The sequence below is a fragment of the Triturus cristatus genome, chromosome 3_2, assembly GCF_964204655.1.
Source record: "Triturus cristatus chromosome 3_2, aTriCri1.1, whole genome shotgun sequence".
NCBI classification, from domain to species: Eukaryota; Metazoa; Chordata; class Amphibia; order Caudata; family Salamandridae; genus Triturus; species Triturus cristatus.
Genome location: NC_140584.1, coordinates 460,902,868 through 460,916,704, shown reverse-complemented (window position 1 = coordinate 460,916,704; position 13,837 = coordinate 460,902,868). Strand labels below are relative to the sequence as shown.

The window sequence follows — 13,837 nt, the reverse complement described above, 5'->3', positions numbered from 1 at the left end:
AGGCCAGCCATCCTGCACCCCAACCTCGCCTCTCCAGGAGCAGTCAGGTGTCCAACGATACCCCATATTCCTCACAGGGGGGAACCAGGTCTGGTGACTACTAGAGAGAGGGGTTTGGCACATTTGCTTCAACCACTGACACCGGCCTCCGGAACCACGAAAACACATTGCAGGGGTATCTGTACACTTGCAGGTTCAGTCCCTGCCCCCGTTCAGTGAGCTAGCAGACCCTGCAACAGTGGCACCCATTGGAAGATGTGGCTCAACAGAATCACAAACGTCTTTCACGCCATGAGAGAGACAGACCAGAAGGTGAAACAAATACTCCTCTTTCACTGTGCTGGTGATGAGGTGTTCAAATTGTTTAAAAATCTTACCAATACTGTGGGTGATGATGACTATGATGTGCACTTTAATCCTCTTCCCCCCCGATCAATCATGAGATGGTTACTACCTGCACAGAGGAATATCCCCAGAGGGAGGTGTGGGCTCAAAATATCCAAGACTACAAATCGCCATCTGACGCTATGATAACCAGGCATGAAGCTGGAAGAGATTCTTGTGCTGATGAGTTCTCACAAATTGTCACATAGTTGAGACAAGTGCATGGAAGATGCCTAAGCAAAGGTCAGCATCACCAGCCAGCCAAACCAGAGAGTCAAGGTGAAGCAAGAATCGATCAACCAAGTCCGTAGAACCCAACCAGCACGGTCAGCCACACGATCCCCACAGCAGGAGGCTATCTGTGACTACTGTGATCGAGAACCCCACCTAAAGTCCCAATTCCCAACACAATAAAAATTCTGCTCCAGGTGCGGCTTACCAGGTGAGAATAACCACTTTGCATGAGCCTACTGAGGCAAGGAGAGAAGCAGAGGCATGCAAGCTGTTACCCCATGTCTCATTCAGAATGATCGACACAGGAGACCAATGGAAGGTAAAGAGAGGGGCACCATCCTATGTAGCACAGAGGAGGATAAAGATGAAGAGATGTTCCTCATATCCTACATGAGAGCAAGTGTCAAAAAGGCCACAACCGGTCTGTGACATTCAAAATGGTGGCTAACTTATCTCGCCACTCCTTGACACAGAGGCATCCGTGAAAATAAAGAACATGACCTATTACAAAAGAATTCGAACATATCCCCCTCTCAGCCCCACTAAGACAAAAATCTTGGTCTATGGAAGTGCCGTCCGGCTCCCCCTCCAAGAATGTTTCAAGACAGTATACGTCACCTGGAACAGGTGGTCAGAGTGAGATTCTATGTCACCACCAAGGCCAGAGACACTCTCCTCAGCTGCCAAACTGATGGAGATTTAGGGATTGTGGCATTTGCAAGGCGGCAAGTCTACACTCTCCAAGTGAAACAACTCCTGCAAGAATTTGGAAATGTTTTTAAACATATGGGTTGCTTCTAAGATCACAACGTCAAGGTAAACATTGATGACACCATAAGACCGATCACACTGAGGCACCGTGTACTGTTTTGTCTATGAGCAAAAAGGGGTCGGGCATAACCCTAAGAGTTTTACCAATGGTCATCACTCCAAAACGTAAACAACCAGGAGCAGTCAGACCCTACATCGATATGTGGTGCCATAACCAGGCTTTTAAGCGAGAATTCCATAACACCTCCACTATGGATGACATACCAGATCTCAAGTGGACTAAATGGTTCACCAACGTTGACCTTAACTCAGAATATCACTAGCTAAGCTTGTATCAGTTGGGCAGGGATATAACCACCTTCTCAACTCATGGGTGGTGAGGCAGTATAAGCAAATTAACTTTGGAATATTCTCAGCAGCTGAGGTGTTTCTGAATGCGATTCTTGAAGCATTATCTGAACTCCTCAAACTAATCAACGTCAGTGATGACGTGCTAATATAATTGAAATCCCGAAACGATTATCAAAGGCACCCTCGAGCTGCAGCAAGAAGGATTTCTGATGGAGGCCTTCTGCTGAACACAAACAAGTGCAAGTTCTTCCACAGGAAGGTCGGGTTTCTCTGCTAACTTTTTTTGTCTAAAGGCATCAGCGTGGACGTCCACAAGTCAGATGACATTGGAATGCTCTCACACCAACCTCAACCATGGAAGAAAGAAGTTTTCTCGTGATAGACAATTACTGTGGGTGATTCATCCAAAACCTAGCCACCCTCTCTGGCCTAGCTAAGGACACTACACACAGATAAAGCATGAGGTCTGGCCTGTAACTTTATGGAAGAAAGTTCAAGATGGTGTTGGACCACAAGTCATTGGTTAATCTATTTTTAGGAACTGCTAAACACCCCGCCCTGAATTGACAAGTGGTTCATCCAGCTGCAGCAGTACCAGTTTGATATCATCTCTAAATCGGATGCTGAAAACGCACCAGACTTCTTTTCCAGGCACCCTCAATGGCAAACCATGGAAGCAGATGACCAAGCAGCTGCCACTGAACAGTATGTCCAGCTCATCACCCAGGTGGCAATCCCTCAGGCTCTGTCATTAACGGAGCTCATTCAGGTCTCCCATCAGAACAGATGCCTAGAGTGAACTAGAGACGCCATCAGATACAACTGGGTGGACTTTCTGGCCAAGATTCAGCAACTATAACGAAGTCTGAGACACACCCTCTAACAAATGTGCTGAGTCCGAACACAATGTGTGACTGAAGGTGGCCTTGTCCTCTGTGATCAAAGAATCATGGTGCATTGAGATATGCAGGACCTCGTTGTGAGATAAGCTCACCAAGGACACCAAGCTATGGGAAAGACAAAAGGCGAGACTCCGCAAAAAACTGTGGTTGCAGGGGATGGACACCAGGGTGGAAGAACAAGTAAGCCAGTTGTCTGCCCTACCAACTAAACAGTGAGGCGGGGTGGCCTGCACCCATAATCAGAGAAGCCCCTAGCACGGTCCAGTGGATGCAGGGCACAATGGACCTCAGGAGCTTTCACCATGGATGCCACACCCTCGTCTTCATGGATGCCTACTCCAAGATACCAGTAGTTTTACCTGTGGAATCTAATGTGTTCTAACACGTAAGGGCCAAGATGGAGAAAATATTTACAACGTTTGGCCTACCAATGACAATTAGGTCAGACAATGGACCGCCATTCAATGGGCTGGATTCTCAAACATACTTAAAGAGCCTTAACATAAAAAAAGCTAATCAAGCTGAGATGGCCTCAGGCCAACGGGGGCATGGAGAAGTTCATGAACGCATCATAAAGGCCCTCCGAACAAGGTGCAGTCCAAGGAGATGACCCCCTCACTGTTATGTAATGCACTCTATCAGCAGTAATATTCAGGAGGAAGATTACAGATGGTGCCAAAGTGGATAGCCCAAACCCTTGAGGTCCAAGCAAGTCAGCGTAGGAGAAGACAAAACAATAACAAGTCCACCATGGCATGCCGAGCTACACAAAAGAAAAAGTCTGTGTGGGGGACAGTGTCATCCTTAGGGACTGATACCAAGAGTAGAGGTTTTGAAATCCATACATGAACGGAGTAAAGAAGACCAATGCACCACGGTCACGGTGATAAGAGGAACTGAAGCAGTGACTAGAAACATCTCTTGGTTTAAGAAAGAGTACTGAGAACTGTCCCCAGGATTGGAGACTCAAGAGAGTGGAGGAGATTGTTGGGATGAATCACCCGGGTGGGATATCTGGGAAGACAGAACTGTTCCCTCCAAGGTACTACCCAAGACCCCAGGAGATGCAGACCCAAACATACAGGAAGCAGAGAGAGATGGTCCTGTCTCATCAGGGAACTCACTCTAAATGCTCCTGGGAAGGTCAGCAAATGATACTTCCCCCCAACCCAGTACCCAGCCGCAAAATGTTGTCATTGACATCGTGGCCACAGTTTCATCATCTGCGGAGGCTCCTAACCATCAGTGAGATGGCAGCTAAGGTTGGGAGGAATGCCTTGTTCTAGTGTTTGAGAGCACCAGTTGTGTCTTAGCGCAGTGCCCACACTGACACTGGGTGCAGCCTCGCGACCTGCCGCTCGAAGAGGTGTACAAGTAGACCACAGGTGTGTGTGCATTGCAGTCGCGCTATCGTGTCCGGCTCCTTTCCTCACCCTGTTTCCTGGAGCAGTGCACTCCATGAACACAATACAGATTAAAAGACTTCACAAAACAGACCATAATGAGTTAAACAGAAATACCTATATCAAGATCAAACGTAATATGCGTTTTTGAAAACATATATTATTCCTATTGCCCATGCTAGCCAAAGGAAATGAGCAACATAATACTGGTAGCTTAGCACCACAGTAAGTAAGCCCCCTTAATTCCTCATTAAGGAACATTTGTTTAACCACTTTCTGCTCAGTAGTACACAATGGGGACAAATGAGGAAAGGAAATGATCAACGGACTAATATGACAATTCTGTGTGATACAGCTTCAGCATTATTATTTAATTGGTGGTAGGAGCTAATCACAAGGTCGCCAAACATAATGGCATAAATATCTTTTTGACTGGTAGCATGCTCAGTTTATGTAGGTAGTTTTTACAGGCTACAGGATTGGCTTGCAAAAAGTACATTATCATTAGTAAAGAAAAACGTTTTCATACCACACCTGGATAGAGCACCTGGAGCTGTTTGTAGTGTCCTCACATCAAAGCTTCAAGCATTCCCTACAGATAACCCAGGTGCAATAGTTTCTACTGTGTTTCACAATAGTTATGCCAAGGTACCCTAGAGGCAAGTAAACATGTCCAGGCCAAGACATTAGCAATAAAAACACCAGAATGATGGACAGCCAAACAGTAATGAGGCTTAAATTACTAACTTTTAAAGGTCAACTCTACTCTAAAAGAATTTGAAAGTTTACCCAGACCAAGCGAAGGCTTCTCACAAAAAAGTCCATGCCCTTACCATGTGCATTTACAGTGTCTAACCCCGAAGGATGCAGCTTCTAAGGATTAAGTATTCTAGATCTCAAGAGCAGCTAAAACAGCTTTGAAGCAAAATTATGGTCAAACAACAATATGGCTCCAGAGATCTACAGCATAAGGGCTTTGTTTGTCACCTGCTGAGAGACCGTCTACATTTCTTGAAACTAATGCCTAAATAGTCGAATAATTTAGTGATTATCACCAATATACTGCTACTAGACTTACATTTCTGCTTGAGCAGATGTCAAGGACCCATGATCATAACCGTTGTTTTTGAAGCATTGATGATCAAAATTTTAATTTGAGAAAAATATGGGAAAGATAGCTATTAAAGGGTGGTGCTCATTCACGATCACTCCCAAGACAATTGTGTCATTGACAAAGAGAAAGCCGATTATGGGATTTATGTCTCATTCAAGGCATTTCTGACCTAGCTTCCTTTGTGGAATGAAGTAATTTTTTAACTTTAAATCATATTTATTGATGAAAGCTAAGCAAACACATAAATGTCATCTAAAACCATGCATCATTCTGGAGGTAAGTACCCCTAACAAGGTGCTGCCAACAATTACCAGCGGAAACTCCCAAAATGTCTGTATGTGAAGTTCCCTAAAGAAGGATAGGTACAGTGTAAACCTTTCCTAGAGGGCAAGAAGAAAATCGGAATTATATTAAATGCAGAGTGGCAAAGAAAGAACAATTACCATACTGCCTCTCTATAATATAGTATTTCCCTTATTTCTCCAAGGACCACAAGCAATGATAAATTAATGCCAAGATCACAGGTACTCTGCTTTCAGTAATATATTTACTAAGTGTGCTCTGACTGCCAAGTACAGATCAGTCTCATGGTTTCTTAATAACATCTAGCAAAGCAATGCTTGGAGACCTCTTGAGTCAAAACAAAGGTTTTCTTAGCCTTTCACAAGCCCCGCCTCATTAGGGTGCCTCCTTCTTTGATTCCACTGTTTGGATCACTGCTTTAAATTCCCCATTTGTAGTGTGCAGGTCAGAAGGAATAGAACTAAGATCTAATTAAAACAAATCCTACTTTTGAGAGTTTCTATTCAGCTGCAGTCTCCAGACCCTGTACCCTGAGGTGGGTGTCTGGAAGGGTGTAAGCACAACTTTAAAAAGTCTCTGCTCCGGTGTCTACCTTTTTTTCTTTTTGTAACATAGTGACCTCTACTCACTGCCGCTTCAGAAGAAAGTATCTTACTTCACCAGATGGTCTTCTCCACCTGATCTCCGTCTGTTGTTGCCATCACACTCGTACCCTGAGAATGAATCACTGTTCCTGCTGCTAGCGGTAATTCATGGGAATCTCCAAGTGGCTCAGCCTAATATAAACCATCACCAATGCTCTGACCATCTGGATGCTCCAACAAATTATCTTCAACATATGATCACGCCGCTCCTCCCCAGTCTCCTAGCACATTTCTCATTTGCTCTGGTGTCCTCTGAGTGTTCCTCAACAAAGAGCACCATCTTGCATATGCCATCTAGTATCTCTGTGGTATTATGGAGACTGGGGAGAAAAGAATGAGCTCTGACATCACATATGTGGCAATGAGAAATCAATCCCAACTAAGCTCATCCCTACCAGAAAAGTATTCCTGACATGAGGCATGGTCCTGCTATCTACACTGTCCCAGAGACATTTATGACAGCTGTATTGGTGGAGCTGTGCCACAGAGGCAATCACAAGAAAATCTATCATAGGAAAACCTCCTTGGATATTCAAGACACTGGCAGTGAGAAATGTCTAATGTTTTGCTTTTGCCCAGCTTCTTTCAATTCATCCGGGTCCTGTCAATATTGCATATCTTCTTTTCAGATACAAAAGCTTTCTACCTGGAGGTAAGAAGTGGGACAGTATGCAAATGTACTTCTGGAGGCAAAGATACTTCAGCCTTCCTTAATAACCTGTGAAAAAGATATATTTTTCATACAACATTCCTTGAAGAACCCCTGCTTCAAAAAACATCTACAGAAATATATAGGTTTACAAAAGATTCTGTTCTCCCTGTAGCATTGTACTTATAAAGGATTCCTGAAGGTTCATGCTTTCCTTAAAGAATGATTTCCAAAATGATTAGCAGGTGGGAAGCTGCCACTTATTGTTCTCAACCACTTTTAACAACCCCAATATATACACAGCTTTCAAGCTGAGTTATTTTATGCACAGAAGTTAACACTGGGGGAAATACAAAGAGATATGCAGTACAATGAATTTGAAACGGGAAAGTGAATGGCGAGGCAGGATTATATGCCTTGAAGAGACTGTGAAATAAAATTTAGTAGACCATCCCATGCCACATCTGCGATTTATATTAAACAAGTCCATACCTATGCATTTGATTTCTTCTAAATTGAATATATAGCATGTCAAATCCATGTTTTGGATATCCTCTTTAAAATCAATTGAGAGCCATATTGTTACCCATATAGGTGTTCCCCTATTGTCCCATATAGTGTGATACAGAAAAGGTTAAATCAACAAGACTAAGCAACTCGTTCAAAAACTAAGTTTAGTAGAACATATATGGTCTATGCAGTCTATTCCATCCCCTAAATTTGCTCCCAATCCTCCGGTGTTCCAGTATGGCAGATACTAAATATCCATATCTCTCACCGGGAGATCAGCGGTAAGTGCGTCTCACTGTCAATCACCAGCACCATTAGCCAGCCAGTAAAGATATAAGGGGAAGGTGACCCACAGACAGGATTAGCTTAAGCAACATACTTCTTCCAGCACTTGAACCACTACTGTTCAACTCAAAAGACATCCTTCCGTAGGAGGTATCTTTTCGATAATTTACACCATTGAAGCACCCAAAGTGTGGTCAGGGACAGTGTTGTCTTCTAGAACAGATTAGGTAATGAATCCCTTAGGATTAGATTCAAAACAGCATTTCGAAATACAGACAATAAATAAGACAGACACCAAAAAGAAAGTTTGAGATTAGTAATTTAGAAAAACCATGAGGGTGTACTGAAATTTTAAAGGCAGTACAGTAGGCAAAATGTAATAAGTCTCAATGAATCAGTCATAGGACATAAAAATCAATTGGCATAAAAGCTACTTAGAATTTAAGATAGATGCAGCAATGAGGAAGTCTGGAAAATAGACTAAGTCCAGCATGTGCAGCAGATCAAACCATATTCACCATAGAAAGCAACTGAAATTGCACATGGAAGTGAGCACATGTTCCAATACAACAACAAATCAAACTACAGAATTAAAACACATTATGTATTACCACCATGCTAGCCTCCTAAATGAATAATTATGAACAGTTCTGACCTGATGTCATTGGAGATGTGAAAACAAACTTGTGTGCACAAACAATGGTTAGACTCAAATTTAATGACCTACAGTGAGCGAGCAGGGAAAACAGGAAAGTATCTAAAGGCTTCCTCCAGAGTTCTTTGAGTGCTTTAGAAGCAACAGAGCACATTTTACTGCATGCTGATGTGAGTGAGAAATATAAGCACACAATGAATATTATGAAAAAGAAGCCATGCAAAAACAAAATGAGTTGAGGTCTAATTGAGGCCTAATTTGCCAAGTTCAAGAAAACATAGCTCTGTAACTCACATAATTATCGTTTTAATTGCAATAGATTGTTAATATACAAATATGATTTCGATCACAAAAAAGCTGTATCACTTCATTCACTGACTGACAGAGAAGCACAGGTGTACTTAAGTGATAGAGGCATACCACGCATGCCAATTAACTATAAGCAATTTCCTCACATAAAGAGAAGGCCTGCACTCGATCCTGTAGTGACATTTTATTTATTCACAAACAGCTTTTTGTTTCAGATAGGATAAAACAGGAACGCGTTTCGGCTGAACCTACAGCCTTTGTCAACCTTGAGGTCAAATAAATGTTTCCCACTTTATAAATGCTCTCCACAGGTGAGGCCAGCCACATAAACTTAGAAGATATACTCCTTTTCTTCGTGGTCTTTATATATGTAAATTTTGTTTTCCGTTTTTATAAGGCATTCACTTGCAATAAAGTGCAATTAAAACCAACTATTTTCCTTTACGGTCATTATCAGTATCTAACCTTCCAGCATTAAAAAAACATAAATCTCTCTTGTTGCTGGCTTAGTGAGTGCTGCGCTTTCCTTTAAGTGTTCTTTTATGACTTCCTGGCTCCTTACACCCAACAAAGTCTGAAGTCAATTTAAATGTTTCAGCATTTCTTTTCGAACTTTGAATCCCTACTTGTACATCATTTTCACAATGTTTACTGTCTGACACTCATGATATTTAAAAAGGAAGCTTTTGGTTGGACTATTGCGCTTTAGAATAGTGTTTAATCGCCTTGCTTTCATTACTGCTGGAAGGTTTTTGAAACAAAATGCTGGAATGCAAATCTCCATGGCCATAGAACCACTGCTCGACAGGTGCCATTAGCAGCGCCCGGCTCCGTTCATTACTATTTACAGAATGCTGGGGCTTCATGCAGAGGTCAAGGTAAGATAAGCAGACGAGGAACAAGCATTGGTAAATGCAGGAAAATATGCTATACCCAATAGAAATGGAGGAAAAGTACGTAGCACACACAGGTACTATTGAGAAGGCAGGAAAGAGAGGTGGCTAAGTCCCTTTTAAGTTTATATTAAGAACAATAGATTTCTGAAGCACATCCCAAGTGCTGTGCAGGCGAAACCTAACAAGTTATCAGGACAATGTTCCTTTCTGTGAAACGTACAGCATTAAGGTGGGCCAATGTAGTTTAGCAACTCATGACCTTTTAAGTATGAACATTCATCACCAAAGTAATTTCTTAACTTGTGTCATTTCATACAGGTTGTTTCCGTTGGTATCAAACAGTTTGCTTTGTTCATGAAATGCATACCAGTCATACACACCTATAATTGAAGTAGACGAGAAGGGACCACCTCAAATGTCTTGCCAACCAGCATTTAATCCATAGGTGAATAGCACTTAATCTAAAAGATTTTCATCTGAACCAGTCTTCTTCACAAATAGAGTTTTGGCCTCTTTTATGGTTAGGTGGGGCAGAAAGAGCTGAAAACCATTGATCCTCCTCCCGTTTCCAGGCCCACCATTCCGCCTCTCTATCATAGCCTTATAGCCCGCCGTAGCAGGCTATACCGGCTATTAAAGGCCTGCTCCAGCATTAAAGGCCCGAGCCAAAGAAGCGGGACTTTAATAGCTGGTATAGCCCAGCTACGAAGGGCTATTAGGCTGTTAGAACATTCTGCCACTTGAGGGCAGAATGTTCTAACAAATAAAACAAAGGCGTCTCGGAGGAGATTTAAATCCCCTCGAGCTCCGAGAGGCCTTTGTTTACAGCAATAGCTGTGAACAAAAGCAACATTGGAATGTTGCTCTACGGGCCTTTACCGGCCCTTAGAAGCACGGAGCACTCCATTGTATTCAATGGAGTTCTCCATATTCCAATGTTCTAATTAAGAGTTAGGGAAATCACTGAATTACCATCAGAGAACACTTTGTTGGCTCCAAAAACAGTAGTGCCAATCCCAGCACTCCCGCCCAATTTAAGGTGATACGACAGTCACTTATTTACCCTAACACTGTGGAACTAGTTGTGAAAATGTTAAATTACATCATTGTGCAGGAAAAAAGCTCCCTGAACGTTGGGTCATTTACTTCTGCTCAGAAAAACAAATCCACATCTTGCGTGTTTGTTTTTACAGAAAAAAAAAAAGTTGCTGAGGGGGCGCTGTAAACTTTTGACCTGCTTGGCAAATCTGAAGGGAGTAGGGGTAGGTGAAACTCTGGTAGTTTCACTCTACAGAAATCTGTGGAGTTAAATAAAAACTCTGAGATTCGCCGGTGGGCAGAAATATGCTTGTTGTGCTACAATTTAGCACCAGTAACACGAGCAGCACTGAAAAATCAGCAGGAATGGTACCATGTGGTGCGCAAGAGCGCCTGGCCACTCACGTTCATTTTGCTGCCGCTTCAGTCAAAAATTTACTCGAGTGCCAGCAAATCTACTTGAGAAGCAGCCCTCTGATAGTGACTGCTCACATTACAAAATGTCACTAAGCCACACCACATCTTGCTCTCATGTCTGGAACCTCCTGGGAAAATAAACCCCACAGTGCGAATTCGGACAGAACACTGCATCACAAGAGTAAAGCGAAGTCATCAACTTCCGCCAATTCCACAGGCACTACTAGATGGGAGCCGCTGGGTCTGCGGCTCTCTTCACAGCATAGAGATCGTTGCCAGGAGATGAGATCTCTAAATAAGAAGAATGGCTCTCTACCAGGATAGAGGAGATCAGGACTCATCCCCTTGGCTGACCGGAGGACTGTCTGAGGTCTAAATAAGGTCTTTTTTCTGATCCTCTTTTTAAATTCAACATCCCAAATTGTGATCAAGGTCAGAAACATACATGATTTTCTGTAGTTCTGTTTCCTTCAAATACAAGGTGGACAAAGAATGGTTTCTGTCACTTGAAAATAACATGATTTCTGCATGAGCCTTATCTAAATTACAGTTCAAAAAGAAGTAAGGAAATATCTTCAGTCTAAGCAATAAGTCTTTAGGGTGTGTTACCATTATTCTTTCAAGACCAATATCAAGTTTTAAAAGATTCATCTTAACAAGGTGCCCCCCACACATCTCAGGACCACTAGATAAGTGGTAGTTGGATAAATCCGACATCTTTAGGAATATGAAAACAATTCTTTTATGGTGTTATCCCATAGTGGTCCACCACAATGGTCAGCGGTCCACAAGCCAAGGTGCATTTAAAGAACAAAGAGTCCCAAGTCTTCAAAATGTGAAATTTTAAGTTAAAAAGAATGAATGTTCTTGTGTGAACAATAGAGTACACATACTAACTGGTCAACCGTTCTTGTCATCAAAACATGAACAAATAATATTTTTGTTGGAGACATCATAAGTGTAATAAAATAAACTGCAAATATTCCAATTGTCATCTTCTTACCTTTGAGATGGATTTTGCATCTGTTGTGGACGTGCCTGTAGTTATTGCTGTGGATGAGTCACTGACCATGCTGGAGGGTCTTTGGCTTATCTTTTGTTGGGACATTGGTGAATTATGCCTAAATAAATACGAGTAATATTAGAAAAGCCTTGCTAACAGTAAAGGCCATACAAAGTTCTTACAATGTCTTTCGAGAATCAAAGGAGTATTCTGGAATGTTGTTTTCCTCAGAGAGGTTTAGTCAACAACCCGTACAATATGATGGATAACACGGCAGGAAATAAATTTGCAGTAAAAAATATAAACTTCCAAGGGTAATCTGCATGGCACACATTAGCCAAGGCATTTTGTTATCAATAAAAATATATATACTCCATACAGTTACTTACAGGACTATCAGTCAGCTTTCTTCATCCATTGGTCTGCTGCAGTGTCATTCATATTTTGTTTACACACACCACCACAGTATAGAGCATGGGAACGGGGTTAGCACACTTCAGCCATTGGCTTACCTGACGCCGCATATCCACACAATAAGTTGATCTCTTCAGTGCCAGGACTACTGTTGCAATGTGTGTGCTTTTTGTATAATGAATGTCTTCATGCACAAGTCGTTCACAAACCAAATCAGCATTTGCAAAGCCAAAATGTCATCATCCAGCTAGACCTGTTGTCTTTCTCAATGCATGGCTATTCCTTTTAGCTTGAGCTCAGAATTACTAGATTGTTTAAAGAGGGTGCCACCTTAGCCAATAGGTTTTCAGCTGGAGAATGGGATAACACATTATAGTAGAAACCTTTCATTGCAAGTTCCAATATTCTATCATTATATGGTGCACCAGCTGTTCTGTCATTTAGCCAGATTATCAGTTCTCTGCAGTTTCAATTCTACAGAACATTAATTGTATGAAATATATTGGATCCAAACTACAGTCTCAAAACTTTTAAATATTTACATTAAAGTATTGTTTTGTAAATGCATACCATGAAGTGTGATATCTTGATATGCGGGTATGAAATTAACGTGTTACCTAAAGCAGACCATTCCAGATGAATTTTGTGAAAACAAAGGTTTAAGTAGGTGCATAGGTCCAGGGCACCTGGACTTACCTGCAAACAGTCTTCTGACTGGTCAAGGCCCTTGCAGACCTGGCTCCAGTGCCTCAAGGCACCCACCTTTCTTTCTCTTTCTCTCTCTCTCTCTCTCCCTCTCTATCCCTCTCTCTCCCTCTCTCTCCCTCTCTCTCTCTCCCTCTCTCTCTCTCCCTCTCTCTCTCTCTCTCCCTCTCTCTCTCTCCCTCTCCCTCTCTCTCTCTCCCTCTCTCTCCCTCTCTCTCCCTCTCTCTCCCTCTCTCTCCCTCTCTCTCCAGTCTCTCCAGTCTCTCCAGTCTCTCCAGTCTCTCCAGTAACTTAGCATGTGTGTTATGCTAGTGCGAGGAAGAGAATATGCCCCATGACTGTTGTTTGAACTGTAACAGCACTAATCAGGATTCAGTGGGCCCCTCAGGCTTCTGAGCCCTGGTGCACTGCACCGGCTGCAACAATGGAAGCTAAACCCCTGGGTCTCTCTCTTTCTGACTGTTGTGCCACTTCTCACACACATTCTGCTTTTCTCTCACTCTTACCGCAACTTTTTGTGGCTTTTTTAGTAGCTCTTTGAGCTTTTTCCTCTTATTCTTATTCTTACTGTGACTTTTCTGTCATTTCGTTCTTTTTGCCTCTGTGCCATTTCTCTCACTCTTTTCTCACTCTCCCTGTGACTTTTCTGTGCAATTTCTCTCTCTCTTTTTGCCTCTTCGTGCCATTTCTGTGACTTTTCTGTGTTGTTTCTCTTGCTGTTTTCGCCTTTGTGTAATTTTTTGTGCTCTTTTTTGGCATCTTTGTCATCTCTGCAGTACTCTTCACCCTCTCTGCATCTTCTTCCATCCTCCCCCACTCCTTGCCTGCGCTTACGCACCTCTCTTCTTCA

At 42.4% G+C, this 13,837-nt stretch overlaps 1 protein-coding gene across 5 annotated transcripts in view; it reads right to left on the bottom strand.

Annotated features, from left to right (window-relative positions):
- PLEKHA7 (pleckstrin homology domain containing A7) overlaps positions 1-13,837 on the bottom strand; it is a 954,991-nt gene that overhangs the window by 350,076 nt on the left and 591,078 nt on the right. For all 5 annotated transcript variants that reach the window (XM_085648087.1, XM_085648089.1, XM_085648088.1 and 2 more), the window contains one exon: positions 11,869-11,986. In XM_085648087.1, coding sequence (XP_085504213.1) covers positions 11,869-11,986 — 118 coding nt within the window. The remainder of the gene's footprint in view (positions 1-11,868; positions 11,987-13,837) is intronic.